This window comes from Corvus cornix, chromosome 7 (genome assembly GCF_000738735.6).
Source record: "Corvus cornix cornix isolate S_Up_H32 chromosome 7, ASM73873v5, whole genome shotgun sequence".
NCBI lineage: Eukaryota > Metazoa > Chordata > Aves > Passeriformes > Corvidae > Corvus > Corvus cornix.
The window spans coordinates 25,736,409-25,755,563 of record NC_046337.1 but is presented as its reverse complement, the minus strand read 5'-3'; the positions used below and the strand labels follow the sequence as shown (position 1 = coordinate 25,755,563).

Genomic DNA, 19,155 nt, shown 5'->3' with positions numbered 1-19,155 from the left:
CACTCTCAGATGACTTTTAGGTAAGCTGACAAACCAAAGAATACAGGAAACACTAGCACAAGTATATTGTTGTGCTACTGCATCACTGACAACCAACATACTGTGAGGTAGGTTGGTTGGTTTGCTTTTCTAGGTAACGGGGAAGAATTATTCTAGAGCAGAACTAAAGAGACACTTGGACAGAATACTGTAAGTGGGTAGAAAGAGATTTACAATACATCACCTACGCAGTTAAAGTCATAATTTAAAATTCTGCTCCTGAATATAAAAATGCTGATTATGATGGGGAAAGAGCTGTCCATCAAGTGTGTATCAAACTGTCAGCTGCTGAAGGCCATACCAATGACAATTACTCTGCTGCCTGCTTCCAAATTACACCTGCCTGGACAGACAGACAAATTATTTTTTTACCTGCAGATGCATCCAAACATTTTTTTCAGAGCTCCTTCTGAGCAAATCACAACATTTCAAGTCAGTTGAAACCAAACACCTAAATACTACACGCATACACACACAAATGTAAAATTTCACTTCAGCATGGACAATTCTTGGCTAGAAGAGCTCTGAATAGACACAAAATAAACAACTACCATTTATATCGAGAAGCCAAAATTGCTTTTAAACTGATCTTGCCATTAAACAGATCAGGCCCTGGAAACAAAGTTACAAGCAAGATTTTAATTTATATTTAAATACATAAAAGATTAATATATGTGCCTATTTTTCTTCTTTTTAACAGGCAATTTTCATGTTAACAGGCATACAGTTCTTCCAGTCAGCACTTTTTGAGAGCACTAAGCAATCGATATGCGTAAATTTGGTCACTCTCAGATATACTGCTTACCACCACCTGAGGCATCATGTAATGGTTCTGCCATGTACTTCAAATGTAGCTGACACGAGCTTGAATGTTCTCCCTTGTAATAGTACTGTACAGCTTCTTTTATTTTTTTAAATATGCAGCGCTATGATGATGTGACTTCTAGTTTAAAGTTAACTCATATTCTTATAATGGCACCTACCAATATAATTTCAAATCTACAGCCACCTGTTCTTCCCAAAGTGCACAACGCACTTCTTAAATTCCCACGGATAGAAGATAAATGAACTAGGATGGTGTAACAGTTAAGACAATTGACTTAAATCTACAAACAGGTGAAAACCCAGTTCCAGCAAGTGCTGTCTTTTACATATCAACCCAGCACAGAACAAAGTACTTCCTTATCACTCCAAACAAGGTGTAATTTTTCTTAAAAAGAAAAATAAAAGCAATGGCCTACAAGTAAAACTCAGTAATGGCTTTAAACAGACATTGTTTTGGGGTGATAATTTTCAGCGCCAGTTATTTCAAAATAATTATTTTCTCTGTTTGCGTGTGCTATAATGTATTAAGTCAGGTTTCAGTTATGAAGCACAAGAACTGTTCTCTCAGTTTTTATGACCAAAATGAAATTTCTTTGGTGTTAACAGGGCCTAATGAAAAACCTATGGAATGTTTACGTTTACAGCTTTTACAGTTTCAGAGACGGACGTGTAAGAATCACCTACACGTTATTTCAATCGTAAAAATCCTGTTCTCAGGATCAAAACCCACATCCATACAATAAGAAGTTAATCATTTCTCAAGGCACTAGGACATGTATCCATCTACAGAGGTTGTACAAATAATGCTGGTACTTTCTTCCCATTTAAACATTTTTTTCAAAAGACTTTCCAGCTGAAGGACAGTACTTGAGTTTTGATCTTAACCAGGTATTCTTTTCTTGCACTTAAGGTCATAACACATGCCAGATACCAAGTAATTTCAGGATCTTCTCACCTCTATCAACACAGTGCTCCTATTTTCAGCTCATCGGACAGACAGGGAGCACACAGACTTACCAGAGTCCAGGGAACACTTTGATCCAAAGGATCCTGGCTACAGGCATCACGTGGAAGAGACTGGGTAGGGGAAAGGAGCTACAGCAGAGTCCTAGAGCAAGGATCAACCAGCTCACAACAGCCAGTTGTGATTTTTTTTTTTCCCCTTCCAACTCAAACTCAAGCAAAATGTGCAACTCCTTCCCTTGCTGGGCAGACTGGTCAGGAGTTTTGTGAAAACACGTTGGCTATACGTAAAAGATTCAGCACTTTCCAATACGGGCCAGGCCTTCTCCTATTCTTGTACAAGTGAAGCATCTTCATGAATCACTATCTTCCATCTACTGACTGATCTACATCCTCCAATTTACATCTTTAGACACAAGATTAAAAATTACAGCCACTTCAAACATCTTATGTTTTTCAATTATTCTTTTCTGGGGGAAAAAAAAAATTCTTCTACATTAGAATTGCCCTACACACATACAGAGGGGTTTTGCTTTGGGTTTGATTGCTTGTTTGGGGGGTTGGAGTTTGGGGGTTTTGTTTGGGTTTTTGCTTTGGTTGGTTATTTTTTAAAGTTTAATATCCTTCAAACGGCATTCAGATGTCAAAAGAAACTGAAGTCCAGATATACTTAAAACACAAGTTGTCTCAGTCATCCAACTTGCTGAACACAGCAAGAAGTATTCATCTTATTAAACACATTGGGTTTTTAAGCAGCATATTACCTGTAGTTACTGAATTTAAATAAATCATTGTAGGGTAATATATCCTATAAGATTTAAAAACTAATAGATCTTAGACTCTCACACCTTATTTTTATTCAGAGATTGAAAGGTGAAAATAAGTATTTCTTCTATTTCAATTCCCAGCCCATTTCTCAACTTCGAATGAAATACTTAATGAACTGTACTAGTTGAATAAACTGACACAAAGAAAATATTCTGTGCACCTGCAAAAGAGGCCATGCTGCCAAAAGCTGGTTTAGCACTTCAGCTAACATCAGTTACAGGTGCTTATGCAGTCACTTTTCCACAGTTCAATGATTTAATTTTCTTTAAAACTTTGGCAGCTAAACTGTACAGCTTGAATATCACTTTGGCAGCATTTTACTGCAAGTAGTAGAGTTGCAAAGTAATCTTTTTGAGTATTTCAATGGTATTTTAAAGGATGATCACAAGTTACAGCATTAGTATATATTTCTATAATAATTAAATATGACCCTATATTTAATTAAATATTTAAATTAAGAACCTTTTCTGTTTTGATGTTTCTGCAAAAAGAGATGTCTTACTCTTGTAGACATTATTTTCTATCCTGGTAATGGTAAATTAGTTTTAGTCTTAAATTTCAAACTTGCTCCTGACAATTTTAAAAGATAAAGTAGTGAAACCTCCTGAACCTGAAACTTCCTGTGAGGCTGTAAGGAATAAAAGCGTAAGAGCAGCTATACTGGGTCCACCTCATGCAGTGTCCTGAATCTAACAGTGGTAGCAAAGACTCAGGGAAAAAGCCTAGGAGAGTTGCAAAAAATAACCTTTGAAGTATTTCCAAATCTGTGTGGCATCTAGACAACCATATTTCAAGACATTGATGAGCCACCTCCTGTGAATTGGTCTAATTCTATTATAACTCCTCAATTTTTGGTGTGTTACATCAAATTTTATGATTTAGTGGAATGCTTCATGAGAAAATCAGCTTAGGGTTGTTTTGCTTTGTAACTTGTTGAACAATAGTTGTGTTTGATACTTGAGTTTTTATATGGTGAGGAAATTGAGTAATAACTTCTTATTGATCTGTCTCAATAGTTAAAATGCTAAGATTATTATTGCTAGAGGAAACTTTAAAAAGGACTCAATCACAGTGTTATTTCTCCCTTTTTGTGGGAGGGTTGAGATGATCAAAATACTCTGCAGGATTTACATATCCAGTGAACATAGTGTTTCTTTCTTTTACTCAGTGTCTACAGTAAACAGACCTCCCTCTAATGAAGTAATGATTTACAAAGATAGCAAAACATAAATCCACAGCCAGTGTGTCGATGGGAAAATTGTGCAACGTATTGGGAGGAAGGTGGACCTTTTGGAAACTATGTTCAGGTGCAGTAAGTGAATACATAACTGCACATTTTGATTGGCTGATATTCTAGATACCTGTTGTGAGAAAGTCACAATCTGAAGTGGCACTTGAAAGAAGAGAGACAAAAAATGAACTATCAACTAAAGCTCTTGAAAGGATAAATCAAATAGCAGTGAGAAAGAACTTCATGCCAATGGGTAAACTGAAAGGTTCAATGATTATTTGTAACTCCTTTAATGATGACTTTTATAAAGATGTGTTCACCTGTATATGGGAACATGTTCATATGGAAGACAACAGTAAACAATCATTAGTGAATAATCCACACAGAAAAAAGCATTAAAACTGTATTAGTTTGGTTTCTTAAGGAAAAAACGTGATCTACTACCTTGAGACCTTCAGCTGAAGTCCCAATTGTTTTAACTCGAACAATTTCAAACTATCAATCAGCCAGGCTTAGCAGGCTCATTTTCTACCTGAAATACACATTTTGCCATATTGCCTCAGAGCTAATACACCACGAGTGCTGTAGGGAATTATAAACAAACAGACACACTCTCTTCTGTCTTACCCAACACTAGAGGGTTCTGACAGACACTGCACTACAGTTTTGCAGTATATCATCATACTACAGCTTTTCAAAACGTTCAGCAGCAAAATTCAGCTGAGCAGGTAGGTCTGGTTCTTTTTAAAAGATACTACCTCTGAAACCAGCTATGCATCATAATATAAAAATACTAACAAAACCAGCAACATCACAAAATCTGTAAAACAGACAAAATCTGAATAAAAGCACTGACATCAAACAGTCTGTGTCAAAAAGCACTGTTGACTTTTATAATGGAATTTGTTCCACAATTTTAAGTCCCATTCATGACCCTCCCCAAAACCTTCCCTGAGGCAATAAAGGCTGGAAATCAACATCTCAGCTAGAAAGCTACTGCAGAAAAGTGTCTAACTTGTGATGGAAAAATATTTTTCTCTCTACTTAACATATTTTCATGAAGATACCCCTCTTACTCCAAAGTAAGGCATATTAAACCAAGCCCAAAAGGGAATAGAGACAGGCAAAATAATTGATGAGAAACAATCTTTGGGGAAATCAGAGACAGAAGGGCTATTAAAAAAAGAAGAGATTCTTTGGTAACCAACTATGCACATAAATTTATTACCTACCCTAGCACTAAATTCCTGGATGCAGTGAAAGGAAGGAAAGACTGGCTTGTTCTGTAAACAGGCAGCTCAAAGACAGAGAAACACATGGAAATTTTATATACATCTTTACCGAAAACATTACTGTATTCTTTTGCTGCAATACAAAGATAAAGCAAAACCCATTTCCATGAATCAAGGACAACTAAATAAGACCAAGCTTAAGTCATGAGGTCAAAATATACCAGACTTTCCCTCTGACTAAAATGAAAAGTTATCTTCAAACCTTTAGCTTGCCTGAGAACAGAAATCATTTGTTTTAGAAATGCAAGTAGACTTGAATTGATCATCACAATTCTTCTAAAGCAGATTACACTGGATGCCGCAGAGGAGAAAAATCTATCAAATACAGTGTCATCCTCACAACACCTATGGCAAACAGCAGAGAACAACACCTGATATCATTACTGAGAGGAGCCCTCCAGTGCAGTGAAAGAGAATACAGTCATATTCCTTAAGGAAATCAGCAGTATTCCCTCAAACCACAGAAAACAGCATGTTCTTCTATAATGTATTTCTTTTGAAATGTACCAATTTCAAAATGTTACTTTTCCCAGAATCTTACAGGAGAGAATTGTTACTTGAATGCAGTACACTCCATGCACTGACAAACATGAGAATGCCCAGCCAATAAACTGATGTTGCAAGGTTAAGAAGGAAAGGATGGCTTTTATGCAAGAAGAAGTGTCTTTGCTACTTAGTCTTGCATGCTATGTACAAGGCATTTAGCAACATTTGGTTTATCAGACTAATAGTTTCCCATCATATGTTTTCATAAATTTTAAGAATACGTAATAATGTGGTTTCCTCTGTATTTAAAAACACAGTCTGCATATCTGTAGTATCTCAACACTAACTTGAAAGAGGACTAATCAAATATATGTTGTTTAAAATGCCCCCAAGCCTACTTACAATGCTTCCACTTCAAAGAGGATGAGAAAGAAAAGAAATTCTTTCCGAGCTCTGAAGTTACACAGAAATTGTCAACATCCGTACCCTGGAGGTAACAATTTAATCCCTGTCAGGCCTATCAAGGCAGAAACTTCCAAAAACTCCTGGAAGAAACCTTGCCTTCAATTCCCTTAGACTTCTAACTAAGACACTGCCAATGAAAGCACCTCTGCTGACTGACTTAGCAACCCAAACACATATGGCCAATCAAAGTAAATAAGTGCTTTAAACAATCCCATGAAGCACAATTTAAACTAGACAAACCCCAAAACCACAGGAATACATTAAACTAATTGAATATATTTTCTGTCTGAAGCACATTCAAGGCAATTCTACAAGAGTGCAAAGTAGCCTTTACCAAATGTCAAAAAGACATTGCCAGAACACCACCAATTGCATCAAAATGGAAAATCAAAACCTTCTAGGCTACTGCTCTTATTATCCTGTACTAACTAGACCTTCTGAGGGTTGAATCATTCCCAACAATCTCTGTTTTCAGGGAAAAAATGTTCACTGAGAAGACACTACATAAAACGTCCAGAACCAAAAGAACTGACTGCTCAAAAACACAAGTGCCTGCATGTAGTTTGAACTCCAACTACCAGTACCGTTCATAAGCTTATTTTAGGAGAGAGACCATAATCAGTCATTCCAATCATTATTTGCAACTGAGTCTTCCACTTGCCTAGAACACTGATCAGATGTGGAGACATGTACATATAAAAGGAGAAAATCTCGAGATTTGCTATAAAACAAAGTTATGCAAAATTTGAAATACCGAAGTAAGACTTTTCAATGGGAAAACCAAGACATTTGCTCTACTGAACAGTGAAAGCTTCCAGGAGTTAAATTCCTGTAGTTTACAGGAGAATTTTTTAACCTATCAATAACTGTTACAAGGAATTATTTCTTTATCTAATCTAAACTTTAAATGAAGTTACTACTTTACACTAGTAAAGGTACCAATCCACTAAGAGCCTGATTTCATTGTAATAGCCATCAAAGTAATCTAATTGTCTGTGTTTCCAGACTACACTCGAAAAACCACTTCAGGATTCTTCAAACCAATTCCCAACTAAAGGGAAAAAGAGTAAATAAAACAACAGACAAAAAAAAAAAATCATGGAGATGCCTACTTTGTACCTTTCTTTTTTCCCTCCCTGAGTATTCAAAAGCAACAACTGTCTCTGAACACTGCTTGTGTTCTTCCAGGCAAAATCCTGACCACTTAACACCAAGGAGATCAGCAAGAGAAAAGCAACAACTAAGTTTGTGTGCACTCAACCATCATTTACCAAATGAAGCAAACAAAACACTGAGCCAATCATGAAGGCATTTCCAGCTCGAGTGACTTGTCCATAAAACGGAACCTCTATAAATAAATTAGTGCTCTCTCCTTCCTGCCCATATGGACTGAAAAGGAAAAAACAAATTGACATAATGAAAATAACTCCCCCTTTCCTGTTCCATGAACTACCATGTGGGGAAAACCACCAGAAAACAACAGTAAACTATTAGGTGCAAAAGGAAAACAGGAGTGCTACTGGCACACTTACAGGTGCACAGAAGATTACAAGATGGTTTATGAGGGTCATAAACTCTTTCCCTGGGATATGTGTAACCTTACACTCACCAAAGGCTGAACTCACGTAGCTAACTATGTATTCAACATACTGTGATTTCACTGTTCATTGCAGGGTTTCATCTATACACAGTTTTATAATTAAGAAACATGGTACAAAAAGAAAAAGGCAATAAAGGATTTACAGTGGTATTTGGGGTTAGAGATGTTGAAGTTTACCTCCAATAAATTTTTCAAATGTACATCAGCTATTTCAGCCTTTAGTTGCCTGTATCATTCTTTGAAAACTGTTGTCATGGCCACATCATTATTGTAACTCCAGGAAATTCTGCTCATGAGAAACAGTTACACAAGACAAGCTCTGCTGCCATCTTAGCAACTGTGTCTCAATGCTCTCGTATCCACAAAAATAACAAATCAGTAGATCAATTTCTTCCCTATTTCAAACAGCTGCCTGAACACATTAAACAGTTGTGTGCTTCTCTAAATTTTGTAATATATCTTAGCAGGTGTCTTATTACCATTTGTATTGTAGCATGAAATGTTTTCTTCACTCAAGCACAGATTCTGACAAATTTGAATTTTTGGTTTTTCACTATTAAAATACACTGTCAGGAACAGCACCTAATAATCCAGTGCTGTGGGGCAAGGAGGGAGGCACTTCAATCTGTTTGCACCTCACCTCATGTTATGGACACAGAAGATACCAAGTCCACAAACACTTGAAGTCTTCCTGAAATTTCCTTAAATTAAATATAAGAACCCAAAATTGCACCTGTTTAGGAACAGAGTTAGCTTTAAAAGTAGAGCAGTGTTTATTTCAGGGTAAAGAAAACAAATAGCTGAATAGTTTCCTGAACTGTTTTAAGGAGATATATACTAAGAAAGTAATTTGATATCAAGTAAATTAAACTTACTTTTTTGCTCTAAAATTTTGCCAAGATGTGAAAGCAATGTAAAATATAAGGTTATTTTAGCTTTTCAGTCAAATACAAGATTGTTTTTATTCTGGTTCACTTTCAGAGCTACAGGTGATAAAGGTGAAAATAAAGGGTAACCAACTACATCATGGAAAGTCTATTCTTTCAGACAGTGAAGCTGATCAGTATTCCAGAAGACCAACCAGAAAAACACCCTCAAAAAAGTAACCATACAAAAAAAATACCAAAAAAATTAAAAAAAATTGTTGCCATCTCTATCTGAACATGAAGGGCTTTAAGATTGGGTATAACATACAATTCACTTAACTAGATGAAATACACAATTTATAAAAGACAGAAAGGTTTTAAGGCAGTATCTCATGTGTCTTTTCTAAGCCAGTGCCAATTCTCTCACGTCTGACAAGAGCAGTGTTTAGTTTCACGTGCTTATTAAGCACCAAGCACTAAGTATTCCACAAGCAGATCATTAACCAGACATTGTTTCTACATAAAACCATGGATCTGATTTCATAAATTATAAAACATCCAACAGAAATTAACAGGAAAAATTGTTCCACAATCTGACAATTCATATAACAATGAATTCCCTGCATTTCCTTCCTAAAAGCAGTCTGGAAAAGTTCTCAGAAAGGTAAGCACATGTCAGTTCTTGAAGCACAGCTCTACTATGGAAAGCAACACCTTTTTCCTACGTATATATTCAATCACATCCTTGCTCCCAAAATAAAAACAGCTTTATAAATTAGTATTATTTATTTCTGCTAGAAGTGGGAGTCAATTCAATAATTAGACAGGAAGCCAGACTACTGTGGTTCATGCATCAATGATATTGATGCCACCAAATTGTCCTTCTATTTCTTCATTTACTTTTCAATTTGCCTCTAATGGAAATAGCCACATAATTTAAGGACCAGGGACTTGTACACGAAAGACAAGGGCAAAAATTAAGTCCAAAGAATTGTAAACCCTGATGTAAAATCCAGAAGAGAAAACAATTACATTTCAGAGTACAAACTGAGTTATAGGACTAACAGGTAGAAAAACTTTCACTTACCTTGTAAAAGAAACCAATTTGAAGCAGAACTTATGAGACAAACCCACCACATTTACAATCTCTTCTTTTAAGAAGCAAGCACCATTTTAAACTTCAAATATGTTGCTACTGCACTGAAAACAAAATAGAATCCTGACTGCTCTTCCCACATTATATTTCATCTCCTTTACACTCTAGAGTAGGATTTCATAAATACTAGGAAATTAACTATGTGGTAGCTTACTGATGAACTCAAGAGCTCGAGCACTTAACTGCTTTACATAAAATTGTGTGAGGCTGAAGTACTCCCCTCTCCAACCCTCAACTTACATAACAACAGTATGCTAGAGAAAACACCTTTTTTTTTTTTTAATAGTACTCAGAGGTATTTGGAGAACAATTGCTACTTTCTGAAACATGCTAAAACGTGGTAACAGTGCAATATAAAAATATGCAACAAATGAAGTGGCAAAACTTCTAACCACCAAACCTTGAGCTACAAGCTGTTCCATATCTCATGCTTACCAAAAACCAGACAAATACATACAAGTTATATCAATAGTAAGTCTTGTCTCAAGATTTTTAGTTATGAGACATTCCTGTGTGTCATTAAATATGGAAAATGATTTTTCTATTCTAGAATATAGAAAATATGACCCAACAACACAAATTTTACTCTAAAAATCCTCATGCAGTTTTCTCTTTTCTAATTTAGAGTCATTTTTACACTAAAAATTCTCATGTAGTATTTTCTACAGCAGGCACAAAAACGAGCACAGACTTCTATTAGAAGTTAAGTTACACAGCTTCATCCAGTGAACTTTAGTTGAAATTTTATTTTAGTTCACTGCTTTTGTTAATTAGCCTTTTCCTTTAAAAATATAATTAAAATAGACAAGTGAACATTCCACTTCTGAAGTTGTAATCAGACTACTCTACGAGAGTAGCACAACTAGAGACAGCACTTCTATCCTTCCTCCAGCTGCTTACACTCAGATTTTATTGCACAGCATTTGGAGACTGCCAGCAGCACTCGGCAACACGGGGTGAGCTGGGCGCTGGGCTCTGGTGGGATGCAGAGCAGGCTCTCCTGAGCATTATTCATTTGCTTTGCAGGCAGACAGAGCATTCACCTTCAATCTTGTTCTGAAAGCTTCTGTATCTAGTACTTAGGTGACAGCTCAGCCTACTCTAAATCCAAGAAAGCATTTCAAACTGCTTTGTGTACAACATACAAGACTCCAGCTCTTTATAGTTGGAAACCAGTCTGAACTCCTGGCCATCCAGGCACATTTAAACAACACAGGGCACCAGAGCTGCAGCAGTTCATGTAGTAACCTCTGATGTAAGAGGGAATTAAGCAGCAGCCTTTCCTAATCACAGTCTGCTCACTTGAAAGTCAGAAAGGCAAACAGACCCAGTTATGCAACTTCTTCAAAGGCAAAGAGCTGAACTGTTTGCAACTAGCATATCCCCCTTGCCACCTCCCACACCCAAAACAGGGCACTAGCTCAGATACCTGGTAAAAGCATTTGCACTCAGCAATTTTACATTCATTGAACCCAGGTTCTTCAAAAAAAAAAATCTGGTTTTTTTTTCAATTACTGTGTTATTTGAAAATACTTAGCAAAGCTTTCATCTTGTGTGCTCCCAGAATACTACAATGGATTGCCAGCAACTCCTGGCTGTGCACAGGACATCCCCAAGAGTCACACCATGTGCCAAAGAGGGTTCTCCAAATGCTGCTTCAACTCTGTCAGGCTTGGTGCTGGGGAGCCTGTTGCAGTTCCCAGTCATCCTCTGGGTGAAGACCCTTTTTTTAATATCCAAACTAAGCCTCCCCTGACTCAGCTTCATGTCATTCCCTTGGGTCCTGTCACTGGTCACCAGAGAGATTGGTGTTCAGCCCTCCTCAAAGAGAGCTTTAGACCACAAGGAGGTCTCCCTCAGTCTCCCCTTCTCCAGGCTGAACAGAGCAAGTGACCTCAGAGACTCCCCATACAGCATCCCCTCAAGGCCCCTCACTGAAGTGCAAGGCAAACAACGGGATGCTAAAAAGAAATAAATCCTTAAATATATAAAATCAGATTACAGACATACACAGAAAAAAGGAAAGTAAACACCATACAAGATATACATACCCAGTTTTAGGGCAGAAGGAGTCACTTCAATCTCACCAACGGGCTGAAAGGCAGCCAGCTGAGTTGCTACCTCTGTCTCAAAGGAGTCTGGGCTATTTCTGTCTGTCAAATTGCCATTGGTGCCATCAGTCTTACGGGGAGTTTCTTGCTCATCATAAACAGCAATCAGCTATCAAAACAAAAGATAATGCAGTTTGTATATTTAAAGTATTTCCAAACTCCATTTTTTTAAAAAAAATAAAACTTACACTTCCTTTAAAGTACAAAAATAATGATCTAATTTCAGAACAGCTAACAACAAACATACAGATCCCAGAAAGCACAGACATTTGTGTTTAGATACATTGACTTCAATATGACTTAAGTGTATGCTTCAGCACTGCCCTGTGCTGACACACATTTCTCAGAGTTAGCACGCTACCATTAGTGAGCATTTTATATGATTTCAAAACACTTAAAGATGAACATGTTTAAAAACCACGAAACAGCATTTAATTCTTGGGGGTAGAGGGTGTTATTAGTCTAAAAACTTTTAGTGCTACTGACTGACATGCTGCACAAAGGTAACACAACCATAGAAGCTGCACTGAGTAAGCAGATGCACGTTGTATTTGTAAGAACATAATAACTACATTCCAAGGACAAGATACATCCAGCACAATGACAGAGCATGAGGGCTCCCTAGCTGTCCAACCTATGTCTCTGTAAGGATGGAAGTTTCTTGGTCCAGTACTGCACATACCCCCAGCACCTCTCTACGCACCACGCATCTATTCCTTCCTCCCATCCTACCCTGCATGTATCAAGAACACATTTTCTGAAAACTCTCTCTCAGTCACTGCCTCTTCCACCACTTCAGGCACTCGGGAAGGCCAACAGTAAAAGCAGCAACAGGCTCTAAAGTCTGCTGTCCAAGGTCACAGCAATGATGACATGAAAATCATAAAAAGCACCAGAATCATTATTTTTTGCCTCTGATAACCTGGCCTTTCACAAAGATCATGCTTTTGCCCCCTACTAATATAAAGGGATCAGACAGTGGTTATGCAGCCTCATCAAGAAGTGACTCACACATGTGGCTGGGTGTAAATTGTATTAAAGTTTCAGGAAAACAGTTAAGCATGTTACAGGTCTGGGGAAATAAACCAAAATACGATTAAAATGAAATAGAAGACATGATGTTCTCAACCAACAGGATGCTTCGCACCCCAGAGTCCTCTCCAAAAGCAGAGGAGGTAAGAGCAGCAGTTCAAATGTTTTCCCTACCCCACCACCTGACATGACATAGTCCTTGTGCCACTTAAATGGCAAACACTTTGCCTAAGGTGCTCATTTATTTCACTTTTTCTGAACTCCCTCAGATTATCCTAATGTTTTTCCCAGCTAATTGTGAAAAATACCACAACACGCACAACTGGTTAGGCAACGTCAAGATATACACAGAAACAAGCTTAAAGGATTGATTTACTACTTTTTACCTCTCTCTGTGTTAAGGCATGCATATGCTCTCTCTTATAAAAGTATTAGTACATCAAATCTCCTCTGACACTTCCAAGAAGTGTCAACAATTATACAATATACAATTATATATATATATATATATGAAAAACAGTATACTGAAACAAACGTTTAAACAAACTCATTTGCCCAAGGGAAAAAACGAATGTATGAAAGAAAAGGAAAAAAAAATCCTGAAGTGCTTCTAAAAGGAAGAAACTGACATTTTCAGGTCTTCCACTCATTTATAATTTGGTTGCTAGAAATGTGTCAGCTCATATTTACCAAAGCACACTTCAGAGACACACAAAACCCTTAAAAAAATTAGGTAGAAAACTTGCTCTCTTTTTCCATGTGAAGCCTATTTCCTTTCCATGGCCATACAACTAAGGTTTTACAACACACAATTTGGTTTTTACTTGTCCACAGTATACAGAAAAGTTTAACTCCAGTAACAAGGACAAGTCTCTTTGTACCTTATTCCTGCATAACATTTCAAGTGTTCACACTGCATTCCTTTATGTCCCAAAATTACAGAGAGCCAAAAAGGCTGACTGATATCCAGACACGATACAGATCACAGCAATCTTCTCCAGTACCAAGAAGAAGAAACAAAACCTAACCCCCATCCTATAGTATCTTTCATTTGTTTCTAAAATGACTATTTATATTCCTGATATTATGGAAGTTCATCCTGATTCAGTAAGTTCCACAACCATTGTACACCAAAAGATTTGCTTTCTCAGTCTCACTTTCACCATGGAAATTTAATTTCTAAGAAGGAGGCTGTTACTAATGAAGAGGAAATTGGAGATTGTGTAGGACTGTGGCACTGAAAGCATTTTAGCAGGATACAAAGTTCATTTGAGCATCCACAATGTAGAATGGAATAAATGAAACTCGGTTGTGATTTGATGGGAACAACTGAATTCCTCAACTAGACCAAGATGAGTTTCCCCTTGGTTTTGCACTGTAGAATATTAAATGCTGTATTACTTTGGAATATTCTACACTTACTGCCCCAGGACGTTGCAGAGGTGAAAAGCAAGAATTGATTAAAAAAAAATTAGACAAAGTGATGGAAAACACCAACAAGAAAATGGATAGGTACAAGCACTACCTCAGTCTCAGAAACCTCCAAAACATGTAGTAGTATAAACCAGAAGGGCAAACCAGGATAAACTGATGCTATAATTACGCTACTTCTGGGTGCTCTCTACAAGTATTTTCCACTGGTCACAGGCAGAGACCAGGGCAGCAGCCAGAGATTCTCTCACAGGCTCACGTACATTATGACACTATCGCATACTGTGGCTTCTAAGCACCACAACTCAGTCCCCTGATGTTCAAATGAATCTTGTGCAGAAATGAAACAAAACTATTTTAACAGGTAAGTTAGGTCACAGACTCCAGACACCACTCACAGATACGGCGCCTTACCCACCTGCCAGTCCCTAGAGGCCAACTGCACCATGGCCACACCACAGCCAGTTCCCTGCATTCCCGACAAGGCTGCGCCTGCTCCTCACCATGGTCACCTGTCACTTCCCCCGGGGCTGGTAACCACATCCCCATGGCTCCTTTTGAAAGGCCCTCAGTGCAGGGCAGGCACTGCCCCTGAGGGCTGAGGGAGTCCCGCATTCAAAGGCCCTGTCCTGCACCAGGCCAAGGGCATTGGTGATGCCCACCCAACCTGTGGAGGGCCCAGGTTAAAATAAAGTTTCTATTGCAATGGCAATATCCTCATGTCGCTGAGGGTCCCTAAAGCACGTGCCCTAGCACTGGGTGACACTGTCCCGGAGCTGAAGTTACAAGTCAAACACATGCCTTGACACCTGCTCAGAACTGAGCTGGGTTCAGGCAGGTTGAGGGGCAGAAATCACAGTGCCCGAGTGCGGATAAAGCCCCCAGATCTCCTCCCTATACAGACGGGTTACAAGTGAGCCAATGCTTCTGTCAGCTCTGCACCTTGATGTACCTGCATCTCACATTGAGCAACCAAGAAGGTTCAGCAGATGGAGACGTGCTGGCTTCCCTCCGCCCAATTCCTGCAGCAGAGGCATGAGAAGAGAAGACAACACTACTCCCCTTCCCAGCTGTGCCCACACCAGCACTCCATTTCCACACTCCAAGCAGGAGCAGACAGGGCACAGTTGCTAGCCAACACCTACGGTACAGCCTGACAAACAGCTGGAAGAAGACTCCACCTGACCTAGACCACACAGGCCCAACACCTGCCTGAAAACGGGAAGCCTCTTACTGCTGACATTCTGTGAGTGACTTCTGAGGGAAATCCACAGTTCCCTAGTCTACACTCAGGCACTATTTTGACAGATTAAAAAAACCAAGGAAAATCTATTTCTTTACAGTATGGAACACACCACTAATTAAGTAACATGATCTAGAGTTAAACTCCCATTTTTTACAGAATGTGGAAAGGAGATGCTACAGTACTGCCTGTGGAGGTAGCAAAGATGTGATGCCTTTCCTCTCCAGTGAAATAAACAGCCATTTGTTTTCTAAAATGTTTATTTGGGGGAGAACTCCTCAGGACCACAGTTGCAGCAGAATCTTATCAGTAGCAATTCTAACACAAATACACTGCTAATTAATCAAAGTATTGTAAATATCTGCTTCAGCCTTTCAAAGGGAATTAATACAATTAAGGTTATATAAATTAACTACTCAAAAATAATTCTCATAATTGACTTCTCATTTCCAATATGGAAAATTCTTTAACTGGAACAGATTGCCAAACTCTTCTGATTAAAAAGAATTTCAGGACACATTAAGAAATCTCCACAACTATATCAATAAAACAACACCACTGTTTGCAACACTAGTTTATTCTTTATCAGTTCAATATTTACAAATACTGAGAATTCAGTAGGTCAGCTGATTGGGGGTTTTTTTTAACACATCAAGATATTACTGTAGACATTTGTAAACTGCGTAAATTGTACAATTTTGTACACTTGCTGTAGTCAGATGTCTCCTTTATTAAAGGTTATTTGAAGAACATGAATATTTATTGTGAAAGATACGTATGTATTTCTATATAGGTGAAATGGTTCTACAACCATTATTATTATTATTGCAATCTCTGTTACCATCCTACCAGTTACCTGAAAAATCCATAAATTACCAAAATTCAGTACTTCATCATTTTGATTACTTAACTCTATCTACCAATACTGACAGTCACAACACAAAGCAGCAATAATGAACACTTCCATTTTTTTAGCATTTTTGGTGCTATCGTGTTACAAGGCACTGTGATACAGCCGAATTTTAATTTTGTGTGCTGCCCTATGGCACAGTTCTTCCAATACTTTACTGATACTTCAATTGCAAAGCCTGCAGAAAAGTGAAACAAGATTACGTTCAAATTATGTGACTACATTCCCAAACACACTCCTTTGATCAAGATCAAGCAAAGGGTGAAGGGCACATACTGCAGCTGTGCCTCCCTGGGCACTGGGAGAGACACCACACACACACAAGAGGCAGCAAAAGAAATCCTTCCAAATGAATATTGCAACAGTTTTGTTTCAGTAATTGCTAATTAGGCTTAATTAAACAATCAAAACTTCATGGAGTTCCAGAATTCTAAAGAAAAACATCTTTACCTTTGAACAAATAGCAGTGATTTAAGGCACTTGTTTGAGTCATGAACAGCTGACTTTACACTGCCCTATACACCATTTTAAATAAAAGGGTTCATAATTATTTCTCTCCAAACTACATTTTTGACAACTAGATTACTGTTAATAAGGTTAAAACCTGTATATTTTACTAGCTTTTCTGTACTGAATTAGAATAGACAACATTATTTCCTTTCTGACCCCGAACACAAGGTATGTACACAAAGTACTAAGGAAGAAATGACAAAATACAAACTTGTTTGCAATTAAATTAATCAGCTTTCAATTACTGTCAGGATAAAATCACTAAGAGAAGTTCTCAGTCATAGGCTAGCATTGGTACATGATTGAAAAGATACAATTTTCAACAGCTTAAATAATATATTCAAAAATACAAAAAGCAATTAAATGCTCAACTTCTACTAAATTTTTCATTCATGTTGGATGGAAATTTTTCCTCTTAATTTTTTTTTCCACATTCACTTTATCTAGATTCTTCTCTCACTTAGGGACAACTGGAGGCAGTAAAATTGGGGGTTTATGCCAGACATGTTTGTTTCCTGTTCAGCTACTCTCTGTCCATGATTTTAAATGCCCATTTAGGAAAAAAAGACTTTTTTTAACCATATCTTTACTTTTGATGGCCAGTGCTCCTGTGGGAGTGGTTACCAATTGGTCATAAAATAATGTGGCTAAAATACTCTCCTTTTTTGGGTCCATTAGTAAATGACTTTACACAGAAAGCACCTGAATTTTAACAAAGAGCTGTTAGAAGGAGTGAATGAAAAGCTCAGTGACAATTTGATCAAGCTTCATGACATAAGGAGAAGTGATGGCTTAAGCTACAGCAGAAACTGATGTTCACCAAAGCACCACACGACCTTGTTCTCTGGTCCCTCTGTTTGGGATCTGTAGGACTGATCTTGCATTTATCCCTACACCTACATAACAAAGAGATACAAAGATACACACTGTCTCTATATGTGACACACTGATACCAGAACACAGCAATGTTCAAAATAACGTTTAAAAATAATTTAAAAGATCAGAACTTCAATTCTGCCCAGGTACTTGCACCTATGACAACAGATGGAAAAAGGCTGCAGTTGACAGCAACCTACATACAACCAATGCAAAAAGAGAAAAGAGATCAAGAGATCCTTTTCTCTTTTTCTTTTTTTTTCCACCCTTCCTTTCTTTCAGTAGTTTGGCAAGGTCAGTTCTTTACTCCAACTATTTAAGACACTAAAGCACCAGCAGCAACACAAGGTAAGGGCAAGGGTACCTCTCTAGCCAGCAGTTTGCACCAACCCATCTCAAGTTCAAAATCTGCCATCTATTTGAGGCCACTGTAGGGTGACTTTCCTCTTCCCCAGCCACGAGCGCTACACTTGCTAGACCCAGAGAGAGTCAGTTCAGGGAACTAAATCAGGAAGAAAAGCAACTCCTCATTGCCAGCTGATTCAGCTCTGTGAACCACACAAAGCAAACTTCTGTCAACACATCACTGAGTTAACATTTCCTTAGACTACCACTATCCATAATCTAGTGATATTTAAGAAAGCTGGACCGATGTCTGTACCCCTGCTCCCAGGAGAGCATCCCAGAGCGCTGTGCACATATGTGTCACCAAGCATGAACAACAGCAGGGACATTTCTGCAATTTATCTTCCTAACAGAAACTCTTCTATAGGCATGAGTTACACGTTTAACTTCTGCCCACGGGGGGGACAAGAAGTCTTTACATTGAGGCAAGAAGACTGAGAGTAAAGTGTACCATATGTTGAACCAAAAAAAAAAAAACAACAAAAAACCTTCACAAAGACACTGTGAAAGTTGCTTCGGAACTCCACAAACCAATTAATGTAAAATCAGATTTTATATATTACTTGTGAAAGAATCCTCCTCAAATGGTTAAAAGACGAAAGACTGGTAACAGTGCAACACAGACAGAACGAAGGTAATTAGGGTATCTCAAAAAGGATGAAAGTGTTATTTAATTTTTCAATTTAAAACTTTCCTGGAGCTCTACAACATTTCTTCAACATTCTTTCAAGGTATATTCTTTTGGTATATACTGATGAGTGCTTCAAATGGTATTCTTACATAATAGTATGCTTTGGAATTCCTTAAACTTAAAATAAAGGCTGTCAAGGAAAAATACCAATATACACACCATATGGCAATCCTTCCTTCACACCTACATATGAAA

The 19,155-nt window shown here is 37.8% G+C and overlaps 1 protein-coding gene across 5 annotated transcripts in view; it reads right to left on the bottom strand.

Annotated features, from left to right (window-relative positions):
* Positions 1–19,155, bottom strand: part of PARD3B (par-3 family cell polarity regulator beta) — a 402,302-nt gene that overhangs the window by 269,630 nt on the left and 113,517 nt on the right. For 4 of the 5 annotated variants that reach the window (XM_039554939.1, XM_039554936.1, XM_039554938.1 and 1 more), the window contains exon 3: positions 11,803–11,971. In XM_039554939.1, the coding sequence (XP_039410873.1) occupies positions 11,803–11,971 (169 nt within the window). Of the gene's footprint in view, positions 1–11,802; positions 11,972–19,155 lie in introns of those variants that run through there. The other variant, XM_039554940.1, reaches the window with a different exon arrangement.